General features: G+C 47.3%; 1 protein-coding gene across 4 annotated transcripts in view; it reads left to right on the plus strand.

Annotated features, from left to right (window-relative positions):
* Window positions 1-221: 221 nt before the first annotated feature.
* The window catches only part of LOC8027114 (tyrosine-protein phosphatase 99A), a 50,312-nt gene continuing 22,804 nt past the window's right edge, over window positions 222-27,729 (plus strand). For 2 of the 4 annotated variants that reach the window (XM_040205485.3, XM_040205487.3), the window contains exons 1-9: window positions 222-339; window positions 7,193-7,374; window positions 8,802-8,989; window positions 16,423-16,537; window positions 17,219-17,422; window positions 21,153-21,248; window positions 21,493-21,674; window positions 22,330-22,471; window positions 24,360-24,468. In XM_040205485.3, coding sequence (XP_040061419.2) covers window positions 7,221-7,374; window positions 8,802-8,989; window positions 16,423-16,537; window positions 17,219-17,422; window positions 21,153-21,248; window positions 21,493-21,674; window positions 22,330-22,471; window positions 24,360-24,468 — 1,190 coding nt within the window. In that variant the 5' untranslated portion in view covers window positions 222-339; window positions 7,193-7,220. The remainder of the gene's footprint in view (window positions 340-7,192; window positions 7,375-8,801; window positions 8,990-16,422; window positions 16,538-17,218; window positions 17,423-21,152; window positions 21,249-21,492; window positions 21,675-22,329; window positions 22,472-24,359; window positions 24,469-27,729) is intronic. The other 2 variants (XM_040205486.3, XM_040205488.3) reach the window with 1 other exon arrangement.

Here is a 27,729-nt window from a genome sequence, read left to right on the forward strand (position 1 = left end):
ACCCTGTCGCTTATCTGCTCGATATTCTAAAGCTTATGGAGTTGAGCCTTACCTCCGGTTTTTCTTTTTCGTATAAATTTTGTGTTCGCTCTGGCTTTCTTTTATTTTATAGTTTCTTGGTCAGTTGAGGCGTTTGGTTTCGTATAATAATCGCGTTGGCGTGAGCGACGAGTTGACCCCCGGCCTCACCTCTCTGACCTCTGTTTGACCTCCAGATGTTCCCGACCCCCCGGGGATCCCCATCGTGGTGGGCTTCACCTCGCGGTCCGTCGACCTCTCCTGGACGTCCAGCCCAAACAGCCATCACAGCGTCATCCTGCACTACATCATCCACATCAGGTAAAGCACCCAGCGATGCAAGCAAAAGAGCAATCTTCAACGCTTCCCAATACATCACAAAAAAAAAAAAAAAAAAAAAAAAAAAAACCAGTGCGCACGCACTGTTCGAGGCGTACTTCTTCCTAAGTATGACGCTCCTGACAGATTACTCGTACAAATGCCGTTGGCAGACACGTCATCATGTAATGCGCAAGAACGAAATACATGTCCGATCACAGTCGTTCTGAGACCAGACGCCGCCGCGCATACTTGTAGGCAGGGATGGGCAAAATACATGCAAATATGTATCGAAATACAAATACAAAATACTTCGTCAAAAATGTATCTAATTACAAATCTAATTACATTTCCAAAAAAAGCATTTAAGTACAAGATACAAATACAACCAAATGTATTTTGTCTTCTCCGAATACTTTTCCAAATACATTCCTCAAAATTTGCGTCAGCGACTTTAGGGCACCTGCAACGGGTTTCTGGGTATCTCATTTTAATTTTGCATCGCACACTCGGGAGTTAGTGTGCGAGGCTCTAGTAACGTAATAGAAATATAATCACAAAAAAATGTAATAGCTTGGACGTAATAGGTGAAAAAGGCACAGAGCTTCAAGCAGCTTTTTTTGTCGATTACATTTTCGTATAGACCAACAAAGAACCGAGACGACCAAGACGCGCAGCACTAGCTAGAAAATTTTTTATTGTTGCAACTCGCACCAGTTACGTGAATCTGGACGACCCTCGAATTTAGAATGTTCCAGGCAAAAATATGGATGGAAACCAGGGGGGGAAAGCATCACAAGTTGTCACAGGCACTTATTTAGCCAGTCTGCCTGTGAACGTCGATTTCGTCACTATTCTTGCCCCGGACTAATCACAAAGTCACTAACCACTTTTGCTTGATTTAGAGGCGCTGCATTCGGTGCAGAACGTAGTTTCCTTCCTGCTCTGGACAGTGACAATAAATTTGAGGGATGTATCTACGCCCACAAAATTGTATTTAATTACAGTTGTATCTGAAATACCCCCGTTTTAGTATTTAAATACACACGTCAAATACATTACCAAATTTGTAATTAAATACAAATGCAAAATACACAATGTGTTTGAATTAGGTATTTCAAATACTTGTATTTGAAATACTGCCCATCCCATGCTTGTAGGGTTAACAACTTCAGCCCTATTGGCGCGCTGAATCCATTTTGAGGTAAATCGGCGGCCATCAAAATGCCGGCCAGTATGACGACGCAAGATCTGTATTTCGCAGACGCACAAACTGCACACCAACTCGCAAACTTTTCGCTCCAACTTTGTGTTTGACGAGTTTAGGGTACCCAGAATGTCGAAAGTTCAAGTTTGAATATCCTCGCCATAGCGGCTCACCTCAACTAATGTTTGAATTCCTCCATGATGGATGTAGAAGGGACGTCTTGAAAGTTTACGTGTTTTTTTTTTTGTGTGTGTGTGTGTTTGTGGTTGTGTTGCTAAGGGTCGAAAAGAATTCGTTAATTAACGAAATTTTAATTAACGAACGGGTGCGGATAGGAGGTGTCTGCGGTTTCCTAATCAACTCCGTGGGAGACGCGACGGCTGTGACTGACTTCCCGCCACCGAAGCCCCTGATTATGCGACCCCTGAAGGCAACTGGGAAAGAAATCACGTCTAAATCACGTGCTGAACTACACGCAAGGTCGCGTTGCGCGCGCTTTAATTTACCCGCGCGGAAATGTCTCCCGCGCTTTCTCGTTCCCGCGCAAACTCTCCCTTCTCATTTCGCGCCTTTTTTTTTTTTTTTTTTTTTTTCACTCAACATTTTTTTTAGCCGGTCATTCATCGGTCTTTTCTCTGGTTACGTTTTTCTTTTTCTTAATTAAAGGGTGTCAATGAGGTAACAAAATAATTAATAATCTCTAAATAATGATTTCTAGCACCTTTGGCAGACTTTAATAATTCCCATCGCCTTCAAACGTAATTAGCTTCTTTAATGAAGCTTGAGAAAAGAAAATAGGAGATTGCGCTGATGCCTTCGACAAGCCAATTTGCAGTCCTCACTGACGCCTGGAATAAAAGCGTTTTTAAGATGCTTGTTAGGATTTTTTGATACATTAATTTTAGTTTCTACTTTTTATTATTACATTTTTTTATGTACGCGTTCTACATACTGTGATCAATAGCTCTTAGTTTTAAGAATATGCCGTGCCTCGCGGAATTTTCTCGATATTTTTTTTTTCTTTGTTTGAAATTAGACCAGATAATGCTACGCCCACAACGCACGCCTGCACACACACACCTGTATACATATACACCTATAGACACACATACTCACGCAACAACGTAAACAGTTTTTGAGTAGGGAACCCATTTCAAGTTCTCCCGAGAAAAAGAAATCTTCTTTTATCCCGGTGCAAGGACTCTGGATTAAATTTATTTCTGTCTCATTGAAGTTGCTCGCGATATACAGGTAAGACCTGGCAAGAAGACTCCGCGCACTTACCTACCTGCAGCTTACACTCGTCCTCACAAACAAATAAATCTCGGTGAAAAACAAAAACAAACGTAAACGACAAAATGGCGGTAAGCTAGTGGCACACACGTTTTCTTATTGTCCATATCGTGTATTTATGGTGTATCTCTAGTGTGATTTCACCGCTGTGCTTTCACCATCATTTCAGTCTCGCTTTCACAAAAAATGCAGACGACAAAAAACCAAATGACCGCTTCAGAAAAAAAAAAAAAAATGCAGACGGCGTACGGAAACTGGGCAGGTGCGAGGAGAAAGCAGACGACGAAAAAAAAACAAATTCGAATGCGGCATACAAAAATTGGGCAAATGTGATCACCAAGAGTGAAAACCGCTCCTGACAAAAGAAAGAAAGAAAAAATGAACAAGAAGGTACTACACGCATCACACGAAAACGTTTCGAAGATTCGAGCGCGTAGCGGAGCACACGAAACACAACCACAGCCGCTCCGGAAGGGAAGGGTCTTACTACACCTGTCTCCACGAAACCACGGCGGAACTACAACAAGGCTAGAGTTGGGGGGTGGAGAGCAGAAAATCTGGGCAATCGACATCAACCCTTTTCTCCTACGCTTCCTTGACCCGAATCTTCATGTGTCGCTGTTCTTCTTTCTTGAACGATATCCGCTGTGCGGAAGTAGGAGAGAAAAAAACGAGCAACAAACAAAAAGAAAAATCTAAAGTGCGGCACCTTTTTGGCCACGAGCGATTGAGAAACGAGCGAAGAGGGGGGAAAAAAAAGGAAACAAGACTTTCATCCTCCGCAGCATCTTCCGTATCACTCTCCTTCCTCCATTTTTTTTCCTCCCCCTCTCCTCTTGTTCGAGTTCGAGGACAACGCAAGGGTGTTTCCATAGCAACAACGCCTCCTCCCATTTACCTCTCTCCTTCACGTAAAATCGATAAGACACTGCAGTTGTCTGAACGGCGACGGAAAAAAAAGAAACAAAACCGAAACCACACTCGCGACGGCAGCGCCGGTTCGCGCACCTGGTGGCGGTTGTCGGCACTAGGCCAAAGACCACATTTCTGGGGGTGGGCGCTTGTCACGGAGGTAGTAGTGCAGCGTGCACGATACTGCGGGCAGTGTGGGAGAGTGTGTGTTCTTCCCTTTTCCTGTCTGTTATTGGTATATTTAACTAATTACTTCTGGCGGTAGTAGCGGCGATGGCACAGAACGCTCCCTTTCCGAAACTGAATCTCGTACACCGTGTGTTTTGCACTCGGCTGTCGGAAACAAACGTTAACAGACTTCCCCCCCCCCCCCCCCCCCTCTCTCTCTCTCCTTTTTTTCGCATTTTGCTTGCGCTGACATTAGGAATCGGACGTGCGTTTTCTGCGAGGTGCTTTCGCTTTGCGCGTCTTTTTTTTATACCGTTCGTCATGTTAGAACGTGCTCGAGTCACGGGCTATTATTGCAGTAATGGGCGGTCTGACCCATTTTGAATGTGTTCCGTCGTTAGTGCCGAAATGTTACCCCAGCGAGCTGGCTGAAATTAATGAGGTGCGGTGGCTACAACGTATCGAACACGTCTGCTGGACTTGCTTGATTCGGTCTCTCGGTGTCTGCGGCAGTCCTTGATTGATAAAAGCAGTTTAATTTCGATCGGAACCTTCGTTGTTTCTGCGTTGACAGACGTCGTCTGCGCTGACAAACGTCGTCTGCGCTGTGACGTCACCAAAGGACTTCACGCTGCCAAAAAAAAAAAATTGTGTAGTTTATTGATTTGCATTTATTGATCACTACTAGTATTTCCACACAATGAATATAAAGGAGTGCCATATCAAGAAAAAACACACCTTATGCATTAGAAGATCTCGTAGGTAAGATTACGGCTATCTGAGACAATTTAAAGTGAAGTTATAATAATAATAAACATAATAATTTCATTATTATTATTATTATTATTATTATTGAAGTGTGGCAGCACAGATACCGATATGTTATTCCTGGACACTATAATGAGCACTGATTGATTGATTGTTTTATTAATTAATATGTGTATTTATTTACTGGAAGGTTTTTCCCATCTTGCCATTCCAGGTAGGTTGATGTTTAGGCTGCTGACTACTTTTCTGAAGGACTGTAAAATCTACCCCTCACTTTTCTTTCTTTTTTTTTTTTTTTTAGCAATATGATTTTTGGTTATTTTTGGGTACGAGCCAACATTAGTGTGGAATTTCGTCTTGGGCAAAAGCAAGGGAAAAGGAAAGCACTGGAATAAGGTACGATGTAAATGGTAGATATCGTAGGCCAGTCCTTCAAAGTAAAGAAGTATATCTGTAACTGAACATCGTAACAAGATATACCTTTCGTTTTAAAAACACTCGTACTTTTTTGTTTTGTTTTGTGTTTTAGCACGCGTACATTCTGAACCTGTCTGCGTGCAAAAAAAAAAAAAAATTATGTGCTTTTATTTTGGAACGCTCGGACCCGATTACCACACGGCAGATGTCCAGGCCCGTGCCTTCCCCCACCCAAACGTCATAACTAGTGGGGCCACGCAGTTTTCGTACGACCAATGTAGCGGGACCGTCACACGCGGAGCGCAGTTCGTCTGCTTCTTTTGCAGGGCGTTGTGATGACGTCAGAGAGACGCCAAGGTCTGATTGGCTCTGATCAAAGGATAGCGGGTAGACCTCAAGGCAGCTTGCTTTCAGGTCTACCCGCTATCCTTCTTTCAGAACCAATCAGAGCTCGGCGTCTCCCTGACGTCACCACAACCCCCTGCTAAGGAAGCAGACGAATTGGAGCTCCGCATACAAGGAAGAAGCGCTCTTCACCCGTCTGCAGACGATCTTTTGTACGATGTATCAGCAGTGTGCAACCCCACCGTGGCTTTAAGGTACACTCAAGTATAAAACTGCTTATCAATATCGCAGTAATTACCCACCAAAATATTTATACGGCTATCTCAGCAACCTTTTCTGCTCTGTCTCATCACTGAACACACCTTGCTTATTCCACTAACGTTAACGTTTTTTTACAGCGGAGCTGTTAAGGGGCTAGATTCCCCAGGATCGTGTCCCCCGCAAAGAAGTGAAGACACCGAACTCTGGACACCTACCGCCATCTATGAGCGACGGCGGGAAGCCACGTACCTGGTTGCCGCCGTCGCTCATAGATGGCGGCAGCCTGTCCACTCTGGCTTGCCGACTTGCGGCCGGCCATTACTTTCCATTGTACAGCTCCGCTGGTCTTCCTTCTTCACCAGAGAGGAAAGGCAACTCAAAGTTTTTTTTAGTACTTTTTTGGCCATTTTTATTGTAATTAAAGCGTCTTTGCCGCTTCAAATATCCCAAACCCAACCTTACTCAAAGTCTGTTTACAGAGGCGACGTCGTTTCCCTACCCCGTGGTGCGTGTCCTGCACCCACAATACACGTCGATGGCTTTCTGTGCAAAGTCCTGTCCACGTTCCAACATCATTATTAAGGCGTCTTTTTTTCCCCTTTTTTTCTTTACAAATAAATTAGCGGTGCATGCTTCGGTGTTCCCAGTCCTCATTAAACGGGTCTTACACACCGTTGTCATAGCAACAGAGGATGACTCGTAGGAATGTATATTGAGCGCGAGCTCCCCGACTTGGATTTTTACATATTTCTCGGAGCAATCAGTAAAAAGAAATATATATATATATATATATATATATATATATATCGGTTATTCTGGTCATTATAATTGTCTTCGGGTTTTGTTTCAAGGTTCAGAATAGTGATAATGTCATCTTTTCTTTTTCTATTCACTTTTTTTTTCGGCACCACTGATGATTAGGAATCCCCAGGAAGTTGTGGAGGCAATTTTCTTTTCTGATTTTTTTTTCTTTCTTTGCGGAAATTATGTCACTGTAAAGCCACGGACATCATTTTCCTACACATCAAGAGAAAAGGGAAGTTTTGCGCATTATTCATGCGCTAGACGAAGTAGTTCTTACAAGATTTGGTTGTCGGAGGAAGAAACGATGCTATTGGTGTTTTAAACGGGTACACCTTGATAAAATGATTGCAAGTCATTCTAAAACATACCCACATATATCTTAATTCCCCGCATAAAAGAGTAAATCAGTGATGCTGCTCGAGAAACCGGAATTCTTTTTTTCTTATTTTTTATTTTGGTCTTGAGCTGTTACGTCACGCCGCGGTGGTGGCGCTTCGGGCGCACTTCCGGTCTAGGAGTGTGGGCGGAAGTCGCCAAGCGTCTTCGCACGCGGTGTCTGGCAGCTAGCACCCCCGCTATGACCTGACGTGAGAAACACGAGACGGTGTGTACCTTGAGGCATGCGCGCCGAGAGGGCTTTCACGCGCTCGAAGAAAGCCAAAAGCTGTCTTGAACGTGCAGGATCGGCGAGAAGGGCGACTGGGACACGATGAACAAGGTGATGACGTCGGACAACAGCACCAACTTCCAGGTGATCGGCCTCAAGCCCTTCACCGTCTACTCCTTTCGGGTGCTGGCCGTCAACGCTATCGGCGCCAGCAAGCCCAGCAAGGAGTCCTTCTACATGGTCACGCTCAGGGAAGGTGAGACACGGATCCTCCTCAAGTTGTCTGCTACAACTCTGACAAAGCGTGGGGCTGCATGCATTACGTTAAAAGCCCAGTTAGTTCCACCAAGAGAACAACGAAAGTAAGAAACTTCCGTATCATATGTGTCCTGGACTTTATATCCCCATCCAACACGCCGATCACAAGGTTGGGACCTTGTGATCGAAGAATCCCCCCCCCCACGCACGCACGCACGCACGCACGCACGCACGCACGCACGCACGCGCGCACACACACACACACACGCACACACGCACGCACACACACACACACACACACACACACACACACACACACACACACACACACACACGCACACGCACACATACACACACACACGCACTGCCGCCTCCGTGGCTCCGAGGCGGGAGCGCCGGCCTACGGATCCCCAGGTGGCGGGTTCGAATCCCGACTGAGGTGCCCGCAATATGACGGAGGCTTATTGCGGAGGAGGCGCCGTGTAACCGAGCTTTCGGTTGCACGTCAAAAGATCCCCAGGTGGTCAAAATTAATCCTCAGGCCTCCGCTGGGGCGTGCCAGATGCCCGTCGTAGGTTTGGCACGTAAAACCCCCAAATTTGACTCTTTGACACACACGCACACGCGCACGCACGCACGCACGCACACACATTGTGCGTACTGTACATGCAAATATCAGATACCGAAATTAAAAAAGCAAAAAAAAAAAAAAAAACTTTCTACTAAGGTTGTTTTTTGACTGTGCTTATACATCATACAAAAGACACGGTGTTCGCTAGCTTCATTCGATTTACCTGCACCTCCTGCACCGGGGCAGAAAGGTTCAGGTCGGTGTACTTCCGGTAGTATCTTAATACACATACCGGAAGTACACAGTGTACTTCCGCACTGTGTACTTCCGGTACTCCCCTTCTGCACCGGTGCAGGTAAATCGAACGAACCTATTGCAGGCACGATGACAGAATTATCTGCGGATCCGCCTCGAGCATATTTGCTTCATTCGTCTGCATCTTTTTGCAGGGGTTGTGATGAGGTCAGAACGCTGAGCTCTGATTGGTTCTGTTTGAAGGGTAGTGGGTAGACCTCAAAGCAAGCTGCCTCGACGTCTACCCATTATCCTTCAATCAGAGCCAATCAGAACTCGGCGTTCTAACGTCACCGCAACCCCTGGAAAAGTAGCAGACGGACCTACGCTCCGCATACATATCCGTGCTTCTAACATGTCTGCAGACAGATTTTGTATGACCAGTGCGACAGGAGCGCCACACAAGGAAGAAACACGTTTCAGACAGTGTCTGTCAGTCAGTGTGACGGCGGTTCAAAGCTCTCAATTAGAGACCAAACTGCGTGCAGATAGCCCACTCGATGCTCGTGGAACCATACACTCCTGTATACTCACCCGTCCGTGTGTGTTCGTGCGCGCAGTGCCGGAGGGGAAGCCGACCATCGTGCACGCCCAGAACACGAGCAGCTCGTCGGTGCGAATACAGTGGACGGCCCCTGCCCGGCACACCATCCACGGGGAGTTCGAGGGCTACCGCATCACCTACAGGCCCCGGGACCGGACGCAAGAGGAGAGCCGAGAGATCATCCTCAGGGACAGCAAACAAACGGTATACCTCACGCAGCTCCCGACTGTCCTTCTGATCGCCAGGGTGTACCATTTTTCTTCACTGCCGCACCGAGATACCGGATTCGCCGAGACAGCAGAGACGGCCGCTGTCTCTGCTGTCTCGAAGGGTTTCCGCGACGACAGATGGCGGCAGCCACCCCTCCCGATTAAAGTTCCTCGGTGCGTGCTTCCGCAGCACTGAAACGAGCGGCCCCCGGAAGCGGACGGCAGCGGAGCGCCCCCTCGTGGCACGTCGTTTTGCGCGTTCGCAGAACAATGGTTGACGCTACTCGTAAGAAACGCGAAGCGTGCATTCCATCAAGGGCCTCTACTCCCGATTCAAAGGCTGAAATGCCAGAGGTTGCGCGCATCCATCCGTTCCAACTACGCAAAAGCTGTCGGTGTCAAGACATTGGATTTTCGCGGAGTAAGATGTATTCACAAGTATTTGCTCCCCGTCTCGCTCTTTCGCATATCTTCCTTTAGGTGGCGTCACAGCCCCTTGGTGTCTATTAATGTGTCTAGATTTGAGAGTGGTTCCAACTGCTTGATCACGCGAATCGTATGCATGTGCGAACATGCAACTGTGCGAGGGGGGCGTGCGAAATTAAATTGCAAGCGCTCTGCATGGTTTGAGTTTAGATAATGTATCTCTAATAATTTTTAAAAAAGTGTTTTTTTTTTTTAGGTTAGGGCGGGAATTCTGCGAACTAAATAAAATACGGCACAGAGTCAGATATCAGGATATAGACAACACGTGGAGAGGATGATGAGACGACTGAGTACTTGGTAACCTGCTGTAAAGAGCTTCACCCTGCAGTTGCGGAGTGTGAGACATGATTTGGTAAAGGCGCTGAGGACAGTGAGGGAAGAAAAAACGTTGGAAAGGTGGAGTTAACCAAGCAGAAGGTAGAGGTTATCTGGCTGGTGGAGTATGTCGAGGTGACGAATAACTTTCTTATTCCTTTCTTTTCGTTGGGCGGAAGGTGCGCTTCCATCACACAAGTAAATTTGTTTTAAATAAATAGCAATATTATTGTTGTATGTGAGTAAATATGAGCTGGCAGGACTTAAAACACTGACTGGGTTGCGCAAACCGCCACCCGATCAAATGGGGTCAGTATTCATCCAGCCATCCATCTGCCCACGTGTGGCGTAGCGTGGCGTCAACTTTACGAATGGTCGTTATTTCTCCCTAGTGGAAAATGTGCCTACAGACAGTGGTGCGATCAATGGGGCTAGTTGGCGCCAAAACGCAAAGATGAACAGGGAAAAGACGCCATGAAAACGATTGTTTTAGTCTCCTCTCCCCGTGCGCCTTTCTCCTTTGGGCGCGTGTCGTCCATTACGTATATACATATGCAGGGTGGCTCAAATAGCGGCCAGGCTCTTTACATCGACCGCAAAAATCGGTTTCTTAACTTATCGCGGTACGATTTTGTGCACCGTTGCCCGCAGGTGGTGCGTTTTTGTTTTTTTTTCTTTTTCTCTCATAGAGTAGGTACGTGTCTCACAGTCAAGCCCGCACCACGAACGGCACGATGCTCTTTGGAATTGTAGCCTACATTACTTCCGGTTTTTCGGCAATCTTGTACCGGTGAGCTCACAGGATTTTTGCGGCCTTCGGTACACCCTGCCACTGCGTACCGAAGAAAGCAGTTCTGGTAGCATCGATGTTTTGTGTGAAGGAACGATTCTAATCGTTGACTAGGTAGGAAACGGGGCTATACTTCGTCTTTCATCGTGTTCTTTCATCGCTGAAACAATCATAAACAGAAGATGCCTAACTTGCGCGTTTGACGCTGTTTGGTTAATCCCATTGCCACGTAGCGATGATGCAAACCAGCACCCAAAACACAGGTCCATATCACACGAGCGAAGGATACGTTTTCGCAAACAGCGACATTTGAGCGAATCGGCGTTTTAGCCAATAAAGCCGCTTCGCGGCGACAGTCTGCGGCGGCTCATTACAAAAATGTGAACCTACTTGGCCCACCCGTACACGACAGGGCACATGCTACCTGAAAACTGTAGTTCTTTTTATTTGTTTTTTTTTTAAATACCTAAACAAAGGAAGTCGATTCTGAGATCGTTCTTTTGTGGTGACAACTCAATCTAGACGCTCCAAGCATCCCAACAAAGTGCGTAGCTTATTTCCCCGTTAAAAGCGTGTTCAAAGATCGCGTCACGCCCTTTTTGGGGAGAGTTTTCTTCCGAGTGAAGTGGTCGACGAAGGGCGCTCGTCGGCGAGTTTCAAACGATGGCTTCGCCCGGCGGTGAAAAAAGGAGTCTTATCCGAATGTGTACCTATCAGACTCTCTTCGAAACAAGTTATAATAAAATTCGGAATCTGCGCGTATTGCAGGACTTTGCAGGACTTTCATTGGTCCACAGAATGTAGTCCGCGAGAAAAGAAGAGAGCATATGTTTTTCTATTGCCCCAAAATGAATTGGCGGTTTTGAAGAAGAAGAAATGGGTTGTGTGTAAAAGCTGTTAACGGGCGACGATTGGCGGTTTTGTAACATAGGGCTTGGTATATGTGGGAACTAACACCTTTTAAACAATATAAGATAAAAAAAATGAAAGCCGTTTACAGCTCCCTGTAACGCCTAATTAGAGCGCAGCTCTTGGGGAGGAGGATGGAAGGGTACTGAGGGGAAGGTATACTCCTCCTCGTCATCCTGCCTGCTACTCCGTTACGTGACCCCCGTGGCGTCACGGGGGTCACGCGACCTCACGGTTACGCCGACGGCGACGCCGCTCAAGCCGGAAACGGGCTCCCAGGAGCTGCGCTCTAAAACGACCTGTTTCAAAAATGGCTTCAGTGCCCCTTTAAAGTTGAAGCTTGGGCTAGTTGGTGTGACATCTTTAAAAGGTTGAAACGACGCAAACGACGAGGGACGAGAAAGAGAAGGACACATTCACAGCGCCGACTGTCAACTGAATTTTTATTCCATCGTGACCGCACACTAAATACTTGTTTGGTCAAGGCCATAAAGAAAAAAGTGAAAGCCGTTTACAAATCCCTGTAACGCCGAATTGGAGCGCAGCTCTTGAGGAGGAGGAGTGAAGGGTACTGAGGGGAGGGTAGACCCCTCCCCCTTCTCCTCCTCCTCCCCTCATTCTTTAACATGCTCCGGGGGGGGGGGGTGTCACGTGACTTCGGGGAGGGGGTCACGTGACCTCGGGGAGGCGTGACCTGGGGGTGACCTCAAGGCCACGTGACCCCAAAGGTGACCCCCACGTGACCTTGGGGGTCACGTGACCTGGAGGGGTCACGTGACCTCAGAGGGGTCACGTGACCTGGGGGTCACGTGGGGTCACGTGACCTTGAGATGACCTTGGAAGGGGTCACGTGACCTTGGGGAGGCGACCACGTGACCTCGGGGGTCACGTGACCTCAGAGGGGTCACGTGACTTGGGGGTCACGTGACCTTCAAAGGGTCACGTGGGGTCATCTTGGGGTCACGTGACCTTGAGATGACCTTGGAAGGGGTCACGTGACCTCGAGGGGTCACGTGACCTTCAGGGGGTCACGTGGGGTCACGTGACCTTGAGATGACCTTGGGAGGGGTCACGTGACCTTGGGGTCACGTGACCTTGGGATGACCTTGGTTACGCCGACGGCGACGGCGACGCCGACGCCGACGGCGACGCCGCTCAAGCCGGGAACGGGCCCCTAAGAGCTGCGCTCTAAAAAGAAGATAAGACAGTCCTTCATCAACGCCACAAGACCACCGTATCGCACGTGCGCAGTTTACACCATAGTCGGTGACAGGTCAAGAACAAAGTGGAAGCTTTTCCCACCTCTTCAGTAGAGCGAGCGGTGGAGAGAAGGTCGTTTCCTCTCCACCGTTCGCTCCGCTGAAGTGGAAAGGGGTGGGAGGAGCTTCCACTTCGTTCTTGACGAGCAAGATAATCGATTTCTCTGTTAGATAGGGCAATAATAATAATAATCTTTATTTGGACTCCTTGAGACGTGCAGCTGACACTCTCGGCGCCTCGAGGCGTTGGAGATGTCTAGATTTGTGTCAGCTGCCCGTCTATTGCCCTATCTAACAGAGAAATCGATTATCTTGCTGGTCACTAGTGGAAAATGCGCGCGTGCGATACGGTGGATTTGTGGTCTCGATGCATGACTGTTATCTTCTTTCTTGATGGTCTTGACCAAACAAGTATGTATTCTGCGGTCACGATGAATGAAAATCCAGTTGAGAGTCAGCGCTGTGTGTGTGTCCTTCTGCTTCTCGTCCCTCGTCGTTTGCGTTGTTTTAACCTTTTAAAATTATAACATTAGAGTTAAACACGCTCCAACAAACGAAAAAAACTGCTAAAGGTAGGATTTCGATGAACCAGTCAAACCATGGTGGTGCGCACAAACTAAAATGAACTCTTCTCACTCGATGGTGTGTGCGTGTTTTTATCCTTGGTATGAGTTTCTTGTTTCTTCTGTTTACGCGAAATCAGCGACTTCTATTTTCACCGTGTTGTTGCCACAGCCGCTGAGTGTCACAATAGGCGGGGAGTTTTCTGTTAATTTAGTTCAGAAACAATTTGTAATTAAAAACAAAAGCGAGTGTACTTTAAGTTCGAGGGAAAAACAAACAGAATCAAGGCTTACTTCTTGTACTGACTAGTCAGTCACGTGGATGGACTCCTGTCTTTGCCTTTGGAGTTGGTCAGAAATAATTGTGTATGCGCCATTTACGAGACTCAGACGAAACCCCGAAATACCCGCATTACCCGCAGTGTGCCCGCATAATAATCGAACCACTGATCTTCGCCACCGCGCGATTCGAATCATTTCCGCGTCAAATTTGAACATTTCGAGCTTCTGCGCCTGTGCTGCCATCTGTTGTTTCCATTCAGCACCGGCGCTCGTCAAAAGCGGTGGTGCCGGTAGAAGGTGCGAAGAAAACTGCGTAGTCGCTAAAAGTTTTTTCGTAAGATTTATTATTTGTAAAGTTTTTATTTCATTTCCTGGTTACAGATCACGTCCAGTTTTGTTACAGCCACAGACAAACAACGCTTGCAACTCCGGAAATATTTTATGCCCAACGAGGGCTAACAGAGAGGACTCTCTTATTTCGTGTTGAATTCGAGCTCCGCCGCTCTTGACAATAAAGTGCGATTTGATTCCTTTTATCGATCGCACGAATCTTCTCCCATTAAACTGACAAAACAATGAATAACTTCACGTCAGCTGTTGTTCATGAAAGTCGCTTTGAAAAATCCCAAAACTCTAAACACGCTCGTGTCGAACAAACGAACGCACCTCTACTCAGCGAGAGAGTTAGCGAGAGTCGGCGAGAGTGACAACTCGGAAACGCTTGGGATCGAGACTATCTGCGCCGCCGTACTTGGCGTGTGCTCGTCGATTGTTTTGGTTTTTGTATGTGCGCCCATCTCTCTCCGCCGCTCGTTCCCGTTGTCTGTGTTGTTGTGTGTGCGTGTGTTGAATGTAGCGAGAGGGCAGACCCCGAGCCCCGGAGTTCGGCCGCAGAATAAGAAGCGAAAAGAAACAAAAACGCGCACGCACAAAAGATGTTCTCCGTAGCGTCTTGCTTCCTATGCAAGCGGTCGTCGACTTAGTGCTCAAGCATCGCTTTCTAAAGCCTCCCAGCAACGCTGGAAAAAAAAAGGACTGGTTTATTGGATAACTTATCCGTTCATCGTCATCCATTCAGAGGTGATTACTGATCCCCATCTTTTCGATTTCGATTAAGCGCGATCGAACATCGCTGTGTCTGTGAACGCGTTGTACGGCGTTCTGTAAATCGCCACTAGCCACCCCCGCGAGTTCGTGAAATTCGGCTCATACAAAAGATCGGCGTTCGCCCCGGTCGCTTCCGCGTTTTTCAATGATTCTCGAAGCGTTCTGGGTTTGAAAGCATTGTACGGTGGAAAACGCATCGGATGCGAGTGATCGAGATAGTCGTCCTTGATTTGCGAGCCTTCGTAATTCTCATCGTACGTGGAGTAACCGTCGTGTTTTGGTTTTCCCGGACATTGGGTAAGGTTCGTTGATGCTTCGACAAAGCATCGTGATCAGACTCGGCACCCCGGGTCACTTTATTCCCCCTAAAGATGATGATCGCGCATAGCGCCGATGTTCTGATAAACCAAAGTTATTCCCTGTTACAACACTGCTCTTGGCGCTTACAAGGTCTCTAGACGCTCTATCGCAAGAGTCGCGTTCAAGGACTCGGCATATAAACAAAAATAAATAGGGTTTTCTCTTTGGCTTTGCTTATTTTGCCCTTTTTAGTGTGTCTCGCTTTACTGTGTGAGCAGCGATTGAATGAGTGTTGCTGTAATGCCGAAGATATATGATCTCGCACTTTAAAAATACATTTCATGTTGTTTACTTTTGTGTTTAGCTTTAATAGCGATTGCTTCCTTTTTCGCTTTTTTTTTTTCTTTATTACTGCTTAATTGATTTTTAACAAGATTACATTTTTTTTTCTTGGTCGTTCTGACATTACCAAACTTATTTCAAGTCCCTCAAAATTAACTTCCACTTATGAATGGGCATAATGACTGCTGGCATTATGCCCATTCATAAATGATAGCAACCGTTTAGTAAGCATTTTCCCTAAGTATTGTCCGAGTGATGTAAACTGCCCTTTAGGGTCGTCACAGTCATCCCACATGGTTGACTGTAATAACTTTTTTTTTATAGATTTCACTATAACTTTTAATGGCTTAATATTTAGCTACGTGCGGCACCTTTATTCACTGTGCAGCTGCTCTCAAGTGTCTCTTCCTTCTTAATTTGGAAGACTTCCACAAATATGACGGCACTCTGATGTCGTAGTAGATTACTGACTTTTATAGATTAATCCTAAGGTTCAGACAAGAAGTAATGTCCCGGCATGCAATGAAAACGGCCTAGCAGTGTGGGCTTACTGCTGCGATAAGTTGAAGCATGCAGCAAGTGCACCAACATCCAGAATGACGATGGCACAAGTTCAGTTTTGGAGAGGGGTGCTGAGAAAACATGGTGGATGGGTGGGGCTTGTTTTCCGTCGGATTCCGCTGATTTTCTGGTGACTCACAGTTTCATCCACTGTTTTAAAATGTCCTCTGGTGAAGTCGCAACATTTTTTTTTTTTTTTCGGTGTCCAAAATGTAATATGCCAAACTTATATTGAGGTGGACTTTTTAGGCCTTCCCCCTTTGTACGCGGGTTGGGTCACAGAGCTGTGATTCTCTGCCATGGTTGCTAGACTTCTGAAGAGTACCATGCTCCTCTCGTATGAAGATGCTCCACAAATGGACCATCAAGTTTTGTCCTGCCGCCTTGACCAAGGCAATGGCAGCGTTAGCTTAACTTCGCGATTGTTTCAAAGAGCTTGCTGGGGCAATATCCTGCCCGAGGCTAATGAGGGTGGTTGGTGACTGTGGTTCGTGTTGCTTCTATTGTGTTGCAGCAATATACAATCCGCAACTTGGAAACCTTTACCCAATACCTGGTGTCGTTGCAAGTGTTCAACCCAGCCGGCAGGGGACCTGCTGTGGTCGTTCCGGTCATGACGGATGAAGGCGGTATGTTTCTTTGGTGGAGGGTTCACAAACCGATACTGCGTTTGAATGTTGCACACCCTGTACAAGCATACTGACACGACGGCAACACAAGTGTACTCGCGCGCGGCATCACTGTTCCTGAAGATTCCTTGTTGCAGTGTAATTTCAAGTTTAGAAGTGAACCATTCCTTTTACTCTCTCCTTCAGAAAGCTTGAAGACATAGTTGTGGGGATACCCAAAGGGATGATAGTCGAATGTAACTCGTGGATTCGACACGAGCAGTGCATGACCACTTTACTTGGCCTCGGTTACAATCGACGCGTTAGCAGACGTTCGGGTTGGCTCGCATTCAACTGCTGCGGTGACGGGGATAGCCGAACTCTAACCATGGAGAGAAACCCTAATACATGTTTCCTAGGTTACGGACGTCAGAAAGCATTCCGAGCAGTATCTAGACGAAATAAGAAAATTGTTTCAAGGCCCTTTAGAGGGACACTGGTGTGAACTGGTGTGAATGTGACCCAAACCACTGGAGGAAATAAAGTTTAATATCGTCATTAACTCCAGAGCTTAATGCTACAGTTGAACCCAGCCCATAACGACAGTGACTGCAGCAGTCTGCGATTGCTACATTTTCCAGTGTGACGTCTTCAGGTCAGGTCGCAGACGTCTTATGACCCATGCTTGTCATCTGCCTGCAGTGCCCAGCTCGCCCGTGAACCTGACAGCTGTTCGGGTCACGGACACGACGGTGCGCCTGAAGTGGCGTGAGCCTGTGCGGCCCAATGGGGTCCTGCAGGGCTACCACGTCTACTTCCAGCCGTCCCGCAACGGGTCCTCCCAGCAGCAACGCAAGACGGTCTCGCATCCACAGCCCGTTGAAGAGTACATGCTCAGCGGACTCAGTGAGTTGCAGCCCTTTTTCTGGTGCGCGTCGTCTGCTTTCTGTGGAGGACGTCTACCTTGCTTGGCAGGCATCTGCTTTCTCTGAGTGGTGTCTGCTTGATCAGTGTCTCCTTTCTCTGTATGACGTCTGCTCTTTATGGCAGATATCATTTTTTTCTGAATGACATCTGCTCTAATTAACAGACCTCTGCTCTCTCTGTATGATGTCTGCTTTGCTTGGCAGGCGTCTGCTTTCTCTGAATGATGTCTGCTCTTCCTGACCTTTGGCTGCTTTCTCCATGTGACGTCTGCTCTTTATGGCAGACATCTGCTTTCTCTGAATGACGTCTGCTTTTCATGCCAGATATCCGTCTTCTCCCAATGACATCTGCTCTGCTTGGAGGGTGTCCGCATTCTCTGAATGATGTCTGCTCTTCCTGACCAGCTCTTGCTTTCTCTGTATGATATTTGCTCTTTATGGCAGATGTCTGCTCAATGCAAATTTGTGGTCTGCTTTCTTTGTCACATATATCAAAGCGGTGATGTACCCTTGTCCCATTTACTTTTTTATGCTTTGTCCTTGTCTTTTTTGCATGTTGTTCATATTCTATCCACATGTTGCTTTCCTTGTATTGCATCAGCCAAGCTGAATATCATCTGGTTTCTTTCGAAGCCGCATGCCTCTTTTCCTGCACAATGCCTGCTATTTGGGTACCTTTCCTCAAATGAGCATCTCGCATGGTTTATGAGCTTTTCTACATACTGTATAAATGCGTGTAAGGGCCACACTTTTTTTTTTATTCTATTTTTCTGGGTCGTGGATGTGCATAAAATTGCGCAGCGATCACACGGCGTGATGCGTTTAGACAGCGGCAGCTGTGCTGCTTATTCAACGATGTGACAATGACGGTCGATTGACGTTGCGCCAATTGTGCGTCATACACTGATCTGAAATCGAAATGATGTTGCGTTGATTTTGCATCGAGACGTTGTTGATGAATAAATAATTTTAAGGTTGTGATGTGTTTTCTTGCTAAATCTAGGGGGGAAACTAAATTGGTGCATAGGTCATGTGATGTAAATTTTGTTCCTAAATTTAGCGGGGAACCTGAATTTGTCTGTAGATCCCATGACGACTGGTCATGTGACATTAATTTTTCCACCAAATTTAGCGGGGAAACTTTTCGTTTACGCTCGCGCCGTCGCGAAACCGGAGGACAGGCCATAAACAGCTGCCGCTATTAAAGGACACATGCAAAGGAAAAAAACATTTTTTTTAGAACAGCTTGGATGGAAAAAGAATATCATAAAACAATTTTACAACAAAGAAAAAAAATTTTAGAGCTATATTTACTGCGCTATACGAATTTGTAGTTGGCGCCGGCGGGCGCCGCGGAAAAGTGGCCCTTGACGGGCCCATATTTGTCATGTGGTGCTTGCGCTCTTTCGGAAGCTTCCTATGGCCTCTAAAAGTAACTTATTCATCTTTGTTTGAAGTATAACAAAAAACTAAAATGAATAAGTAACTTTTAGAGCCCAAAGGAAACTCCTGAAAAAGCGCAAGCAGACGTGGTAGACCTGTGCGCCGGTCAGACGACGGCGGCGGCGCCCCGAAGCAGACGAACTTGTGCGGCGGCGGCGACGGCGGCGTGGAGAAACACGTTGAAGCGGCATTCGCATAACGCTCAGCGTGCGGCGGCGACGCAGCGCGGTGGCACGCGGGCCTACCACGTGACCAGCAGCGGCTCCCGCGAGCTCCCAACTACAAATTCGTATAGCGCCGTAAATACAGCTCTAAAAATTTTTTTTCTTCGTTGTAAAATCGTTTTATGACATCCTTTTTCCATCTAAGCTGTCTAAAAAAAATTAATTTTTCTTTTGCATGTGTCCTTTAAAGAGTATATACTTGCTATCACACACAGTGGTCTGGAGCGCCTTTACTTCGAGCTGGATCTTCGTAACCTGCGGCATATTCGGCGCATGAGTCTGACCAGCATCAAGAGTCGCCAGAGGTGCTCTGCGGAGTCGTTCCCCAAGCATGTTTTCAGGGTTTGAGCTAGCCATTTATTCCGCGGAATTTTGCCTCATGGTCCTTTTGACACCGAGCTGACATTGAGCGGCCGCAACATACTAGTGATAGTGAGCCCACCTTGGATTGCACGCTTTGTACAGCGTCGTACACAAGTCTCGTCGACTCAGTGTTTGCGACCCGTTGCGTGTCTGCCACACTCCAGGGCATAAGTAATCATGGTTTGAAAGTACTTGCCCATTGTTCTCAGGTTGTGGAACACGTATAAACAAACTCAGCAGAACAGAACATTCACGAAGCCCAACGGCGACGTACAAAAACCCGAGTGCCCGATTTTACGCCGGCAGTTGTGTCATAGTCAGAAGGCGACCATGGACAATATGAAAACCTAAAGAAGGACATCTTTCTGAAGCTTTACTCAGGTAATCTTTCTCATCTGCGCTCCAAAAGGCGGTAGTAGAGGCGTGAACAGGGCGGAGACGCGGAGCCTGGTGCATGCCAAACTATGGACGCGGTAGGCTTGCCTTGGAAAGAGTGTGGGAGCAGCTAACACACAAATAACTTTTTTTATATTTTTTTTTTATATTTTGGTTTGAATAGGAAAGGGGGGGGGGGGCGGGGGTGCAGTCCTCACACGAGTGCGGCCCATGCACTCATCTATACAGCATTGACAAGTCCATAAAGTTGAAAATATTGAGTGTGAGAAAAATACGTATCACCTTTTTTGTTTAATGAGGTTCTTGCAACGCAGCCAAAGGCAAAACCACGTTGCGCTGTCAGAACGCACAACCCACGAAGTTGACCGCCTCGCAGCAGCCAAATATCTACTCAAAACAATGCGACTAATTACTTATATGAAAGAGGGACATGGAAGACAATACAGATGATGACAGCCCATGTCGTCTGTATTGCCATCTGTGTCCCTGTTTCATTTTTGTAATTTAGACACCAACACACTCAACAACTCACGACGTAACCATAGTTTGTTTTACTTTATGTGCGAGTGAAATTGAGGCTACAGACATGGGCGCTCTGCCCTGAACAGTGCTCGCACTGCACGTGCACAAACGCTCGGCAGGGATGTTGAAATCCCGCTGCTCATTCTCGTACCTTTCGCCACGCTCGCACTTAGTGAAACCGAGCATGGTCATAGGGGCCCACACAAATCATCATCCCTAAAGCTGTCTCGCCATTCCTAAACATTTGGTTCCTAATTTGCGCGGAGGCCATAAAGACCGAGCGTTTTTGTTGGCCTGCCCTTACCGTGCATCGACTCTGCGCCATTCACACACCTACAACCGGGTGCGACCGAGAGAGACAAGACCGGTCTTTAAGCCTCTTGCGACAGCGGAGGACCGGATGTACTGCTGCAGAGGAGGTCTTACGCCATCGCAAGAGGCTTAAAAACTGGCCTTGTCTCTCCCGATCGTACTTGGTTGCAAGTGTGTGAATGACGCTTGAAGGCCCGTTTACACACTTGCAACCGAGTAGAACCGATTGAGACGAGACCGGTTCTTAAGCCTCTTAAGAGTAGGACCAGGTTCGCAGCGGCGCACCCGGTCCTAAGCTGTTGCAAGAGGCTTAAAAATCGATCTTGCCTCGGCAGGTTCCACTCGGTCGCAAGTGCGTAAGCAGGCATTTAACCGCAAGGGATGCCTCTCACCAATCTTTTGGCGGTCCCCCTTCCCCTTCCCTCCCCTGTCTTCCCCTCTCCATGGCAGAGCCCTTTTCGTTCTACGACATTTGGGTGAAGGCGTTCACCCAGCAGCACTTGGGGGAATCCAGCAACCTGCTCAAGGTACAGACGGACGTTCAAGGTGAGCACCCATTCCACCTTCATTGAGTCGACTAGCTTCCTGGCCGGTGAAGCGCGTGGCTTGTAAGCCCAAAGCCGCGGTCGCACCGCCAGTACGTCCTACAAAAGGCAGCCTGCAAACACTGTCTGAGGCCTGTTTGTTCCTCCTACGAAAACTGCCCTTAGGCACGTTCCACATTCAAAGCATACAAATGTATGAAGCGAGCGGTGCGAATGCAGCTCGAGTGTCGCGTCCTTCCCCGCAGGCCCCAGTGCCCCGGTGATAGTGAACCTGACGTGCCAGTCATTGGACAGTCTCTTCCTACAATGGGAGCGACCACAGACCTACTACAACAGGGTGGACTACTACTTTGTGCACTACCGTTCTGAGGAGGCCTGGAGCTTTGAAGAGATCGCCATGGCTGCCAACGACCGGCTGGAGCACGTCGTGAGTTGCATGCGAAGTCCATGCAACATGCACCTTTGTAAACATTGAGCGTAGTAAGAGACGCTTCGTAAATAACGTTGATGCAACGTAAAATCGTCAATGCCACTTGAGTGTTTTTTTTTTTTATATAGCAGATTCTTCGTTGTTTTGAGTTCGCTCAGTTCGGTCATTTTACGCTGGACGGATCCTCGACACATGATATGTACCGAACCGCAACATTGATGATTGGGTTAGTCGGTTCGTCCTCAAAAGTAGAAACAGTGCAACGACATGGGCGGAGTGAAAGAATAGTAAAGAAGACTGACAAACAGCAGTGCTGTTCTCTTCTTTAACAACATGGACGGAGTGAAAGAATAGTAAAGAAGACTGACAGACAGCAGTGTTGTTCTCTTCTTTACTCTTCTTGTACTTTGTTTGTGTCGTTGCACCACTTGTAGTCTTAATACTTTACCATGTACCGGCACGCTTGTAGCACAATGCACCAGCCCCTAGGTGGAACCAGCCTCATTTCCAGCTGGAAAATATTTTCCAGTTCCATAATCCAGTTCCAGTTGGTTCCAACTGGAGTGGTTTTCACCTGGGCCTTAAAAGAGACATAATATACTCTATGCTTTTCACATGATGCCTTCTTGCACGTTCGATTCCCGTTGCACAGATGTTCATTCCCAACCTGACGGCCAACACTCTGTACGAGGTGAAGGTGCAGGGAGCGACTCGGAGCATCATTGACCAGACGACGGTTTTCAAAGGGCAGTTTTCTGATTCCCGGAAGGTGCTCCTTCAGAGTAAGTGTCAGAGTAAGTTGACCCACGGGGATGGACACTTGCCCCCCACCGTCACCACTCGTGGTTCCTTCTTCTTCTTTGTTCTCTTTGCAAATCCGTCTGTACCACAACTTCTCTCTTTATATGCCTGCCATCGCTTCGGTTCGAGAGAATGTGCACTATCAGGATGCATCTTTTGCCTTGTAAGGCTGCTGTACGATTGTTGCATGCCTTTCTTGCAATTTCTGTGCATGTTGTCCGCTTCTGCCAAATATCGTCTGCTCCTGCAGAATGCTGTCTGCTTTTGCCGAATGCCATCTGCTTTTGCTGAATGTCACCTGCTTCTCTCTCCTGCCTGCCCTCTAATGTCCCCACTTATGATCTGCTCCTGTTGAATGTCGTCTGCTACTATGCCTTAGCATATCTTGGTTCTCTACTGTTCAAGACAGTGCAAACCGTTTGTCCAAGCACTTCATTATTTTGAGTTGAGTATACTCACTCTTTGCATTGCCTTGTCTCAGTGTGGTTGGATGATGTTTGCCGTAGGTATTCTATCTTTCGGAATGTGTCTTGGATATGCTACTTATGTTGTTTTTGTGGGCACTTCTCTTGGTAGTGACTCATTGTTCTAACAAGGACTCTGTTTACTTCCTTGTCGTAGTTTTGGCAGTCCTTTCTGGTTGTGCTGTGACCATTTGATTTGCTTTAGCTTTCCGCTTATACCTCTTTTGTATTTTGGGGCCCCCCTTTTCGTTCTTAACCCTCTAAGGTCTTATCCCTTCCAAAAATGTACCCCGTGCCATGCCAGGACTTGACATATTTTAAGACCAAGTTAACTCATTTCGATTTGCTTGTTTCATACGTTAACACCGATAAGAGATGTTTAGGTTCCTTTAACCCAAACTCCTTTAATAAAATACAAAACTGAGCCCATTAAACCCTACATGAGGAAGGGGAAAAAATCTGTCCACCGTTACTTGCTGTTAGATGTCAGATATATTCTGTAGATATTTATTGACATTTTTATTGGTTTGTATTGTATTTATGGAGACAGAGAGCTACCCTTTTCATTCATGTGTTACCTTTCTTTTATTATTCAAATGTATGAAAGCTGAGAAGACCTCTTAAAGGGTTAATGCTGCTGCTTTCTTTTTATTGTTACAGTCAAAGCTTGTTTATTGTTGGCATGGTTGCAAGGCTCCTATTATGACGCCACTACTATAGGTGCACTCGACAAACAATCTTTGACTGTAATTTATTTTTCCGCCTCTTTTAGGCATTTCTGAATGCCGCTTGACCTTTCAGAGCTTCTTTTGCGAGCAATTGCAAGCATGCAGAAAGTGCATTTTAGATTGAAAGCTTTGCAAAAAAAAAAAAAGAGTGCCTGCAAAAAGTTGTCTTGACCAATGTGCAATGCAGACAGATACATACGACTTCTGCAACTGACCAGAAGTCATGTTTCATTCTCTCCGAGCTTGCGCGGCAGCTAAGCGAAACTGGTTTTGAGTCAGCTTTACCTCGGCACATGTCGGCGGCCCAAATCCGGCTTCCAGTCGGCAAGACTGGTTATTCGCCGGCTCCAGTGTGCCAGTTGCATATCCGGACCATGGCCAACTACGAGTCGTTAAATGTTGTCTAGACGTTTCCCGGATCACGACTTGAAAGTCTCGCTTAATTTTCTGTAGCGAGGGTTGGAGAACGTCCACACCACTCTACATGTCGACAAACCCGCAAGCAGTCATTTATAAAGAAACTGAGGGACACGGAATTCGCTGCACCCGTTTCAACACAGTGGACACTGCGCCACCTTACGAACGACATCACAGCCGAGCATCTGTCTGTCTTGCACACCGGTCAAGACGCGTGGCGTCGCCAACGCCGGCGTGGCAAGCCCGAGCACAACTTTCTGCTGTCTTTGCAGCGTTTGACGGTGCTTATGCGGACCCGAGTCTGAGTGCTGCAGTGGTGGCGGGCGTGGTGTGCGTGTCGTTCGCGCTCTTGCTGGCCATCATCTCCTTCGTCCTGTGGAAGTGAGTAGCACTCGCTTTTGTCGACTCTTATTTCTCGAGTTCGGGAGTTCACCGTGGTCACGGACGTTGACGAAAGCGGTGGAAAAGTCTTCGCGAGACGACGAAGCGACGACACTTCGTCACCTCATGCAGGTGCAGCCAGAGTATTGTGGAAGGCAAATAGTGCACGTTGGATGCCGGGCATTCGAGAGAGTCACCCTGCAGTTCTCGTCCCGTTGGTGACTACAATGCATTTGGGTTTTGTGCTGTTGCGCTCCTTTGGGGGAAATTGCGACCTTTGTTGGAGTTGCATGGTACTTCGCAAAAAGTGCTTTTCATCATGTCACACTTTAATCGTAAGTGTCTTCCATCACAATTGATACGCGCAAGGGGAAAGTATCATTAGATAGTTCTTCTTTCGGAACGTCTTCGCGGAACGTGGTGCTACCGTAATCGACAACTCTTCCTAGCCTGCGAGTCGCCTTAGCATTATCATTTCCCCGACGATTACGAGGGCCTATCTCTCTTTCTCGTAATCTCGCGACCAGAGTGGCCTCCGTAAAGGTTATCTCCCCACCTTTCCTATTTCGGTCTTCCTTGTGCGTAGCCTCGTTTTCTTTTTCGACGCCTCCATCAGTCAACAACGGAACACGCGGCAGTGATCGGTCTTTCCTTTGAAGGGTTTGCTTCCAACAGCGTCCTCGTCCTCCTCGCTCCTCTTATCAGCGGAGAGCACGCAGATAAGAGCGGCGCGGAGCTTTATCGTTGCGCGGAGCGGCGAGGAAGTGCGTGCGAGATCTGCAGTCTCGAGTTGTCCACAGTGTTGCATCGCCTTTGTGTCAGTCGTGGTTGAGGGGCAAGTCATCGCGGTCACCGCCATTCCACATGTGTCTCTTATGCAAGGCCTGCTTCAGCGACCTACCCAGGCTGTTCAGGTTCGACCAAAAAAGTCCACAACCAACAAAGCTGCATTGCCGGCTGTTTTGCGGTGCCCCCGGCGTCTTGCAGTTGCATCGTGCGAGTGTTGCCGCATTGCGAGAGCCCGTGCAAATGCCGCACCAATTGCTTTCTCTCGTTTTTTTTATGCTTCGTATTTTGAAAATTACGTCGCTGCTCTGCTGCACCTTATCTTCGAGAGCGGCGTGGAGGAGCTCTTGTTGTTAGGTATATCTGGCAAAGAAGCATGTATGCACTCCGATTTGCGGTCGAGTTTTACGACGTCGCTAGGAGGACGGCTGCGGCGACTGATGTGCGTTTGTTGTTGTGGTTATGGTTGCGTCGAGGCAGAAGTGCTCGGGGCATGCATCGTGCACCCAAGTCGTCTTGTTGGAGCATGTTTTATGGCGATTGCTGTTACGGGCTATTACCACCACTGGAAACGACGTCCGTTGTTCTGGTTGTTGACGAAGTTGTTCGTGGTGTAGGGCGTCCGTCGCCAATGTTGCAAAAATCCTCAAAAATGTTTGCCCGCCGCCTGCGGGAATCGAACCAGGGTCCGCTGCGTGCGAAGTGGAGACGTTACCTCTGAGCTGCGCCGCGGCATCAACAACCTGCTCTGTGCTTTGGGTTTTTGTAGTACCCGATGCCCACTGCACGCGCTCTCTGGAAACAAAAAATAGTCGATAACAAAATGCCGTTGTAGCACTGTTAAAGGGGCACTAACAGGTCAGAATCATATTTTTTTTATTTGAAACAAGTGAAAACGATGCTTGGACATTACCTTCAAAATTCAAAACTTGGGAACTCAGTATTTGTGAAGTAAATAACAAATTCCAAAAGTCGAATTTGAAATTCCCGCACGGTCCACGCCAGTCCAGTGACATCAACGATTGAGTCGTCCTGCAACTCGAGTTTCTCTCACGCCTCCGAACCCTCCAGACCAGAAGTGTCGTGTTCGGCCGCATTCCACGAACAACTGCTCTTTTCCGTGCGTGCCGCCTATCGATCTGAGCAGATGACGCTTCTTTCCGAGTTTGAAGTTCTTTTAGGACCCTTTCAGCGATCTCAAATTCTTTGAAGCGGTGCGAGGTTGAAGAGAACGCGCAGTAGGCTTTTATAAGCGACATGAGGGGCCACGTTGCGTCTGTTCTGCGTGAAAGGCTGCCCTGGCGGAGTCACAACCAAAACTATGGTACACAGCGACCAAACCCAGTTGTTTTGTCCGTTTGACGATTTCCTTTTCGAAGTCTGAGAAGTAGTTGGGCTCAAAAAAAGAACTTCGTCCGATTCCTCGACTTACCGATCATCCTCAGTGCTACATGTGCCCAGCGCCGCAGCGCTGCCATGTTTTCCCTGGGAGGATAAAAAACCAGGTGGCAAAAACTGCTCGGACGAGCCTAGTTTGTCCGTGGAATTGAGGGCTGCCGAAAAAACCACTGGACGAGCTGAGCTTGTCTACGGCATTTTTAGCCAAAAAGTGGCCGACGAGCTTGGCTCGTCAGAGGCACTTAAGGGGTTAAGAGACATGTTTTGCGAAACCGTTATTAAATAATAATAGAAATGTCACTTAAAAAGCTTCTAACTTTCATAATCGATTACGTCACAAGTAAAAAGACGTGAGGAGGAGAGAAAGGAGAGAGAAACGCCAAAGATAAAAAGGCGTGCGCACATGTAGGGACATTTTTTTTTTACGTCGTGGTATTTTTGTGCGTGTGTACAACTACAACATGCATCAATTTAGACAACAAAAAAAAATATGACCTTTGGGGTGTCAGTGCCCGCTTTAATGCCAAGAGCTTTGTGCCAGCAGATGTGCATTCACGCGCCCTTGAACAAAAAATGAAACAAGAGCAGTCGTAACAAGATGGTTGGACGTCTATTTTGTTCCGAACGCTTTTGTTCGTGCACCCCGCGGTGCGTGAACGCCACGCCGGTGCCCTACGACTTCGCTGAGACCTGTCACAGCTATACCTGCGACTGTGGAATATAAAAAAAACTGCTGAATTCTTTTCAATTTAGTTTTTTTTTTTTTTTTTTTGCGAGGCACGTTTAGTGTTTGTGGCTTTGTGTGAGCGCTGCGAGGCTTCTTGCCTTGTTACTATGGCCATGCCATAATGGCTTCCTATTAATACTCTTTTTTTTTTTTTTTCTAGTTTAGTAGTTTTGTGAGGGTCAGGAAATATTGTGGTGCTCTTCTCGACTCTCACAGCCCTTCAACCTCTGCTCGCATCGCGACTAGCACCGACCTTCTTTGTGTCTTTCCCACCACACCACTGGATTTTGTTTGCTTGTTGTAATTTCAATGACTGTCATTTCATTTTTATGTTTTCAATCTGAGGTTTT

The sequence above is a fragment of the Ixodes scapularis genome, unplaced genomic scaffold (genome assembly GCF_016920785.2).
Source record: "Ixodes scapularis isolate PalLabHiFi unplaced genomic scaffold, ASM1692078v2 PGA_scaffold8__174_contigs__length_109621045, whole genome shotgun sequence".
Classification (NCBI taxonomy): domain Eukaryota; kingdom Metazoa; phylum Arthropoda; class Arachnida; order Ixodida; family Ixodidae; genus Ixodes; species Ixodes scapularis.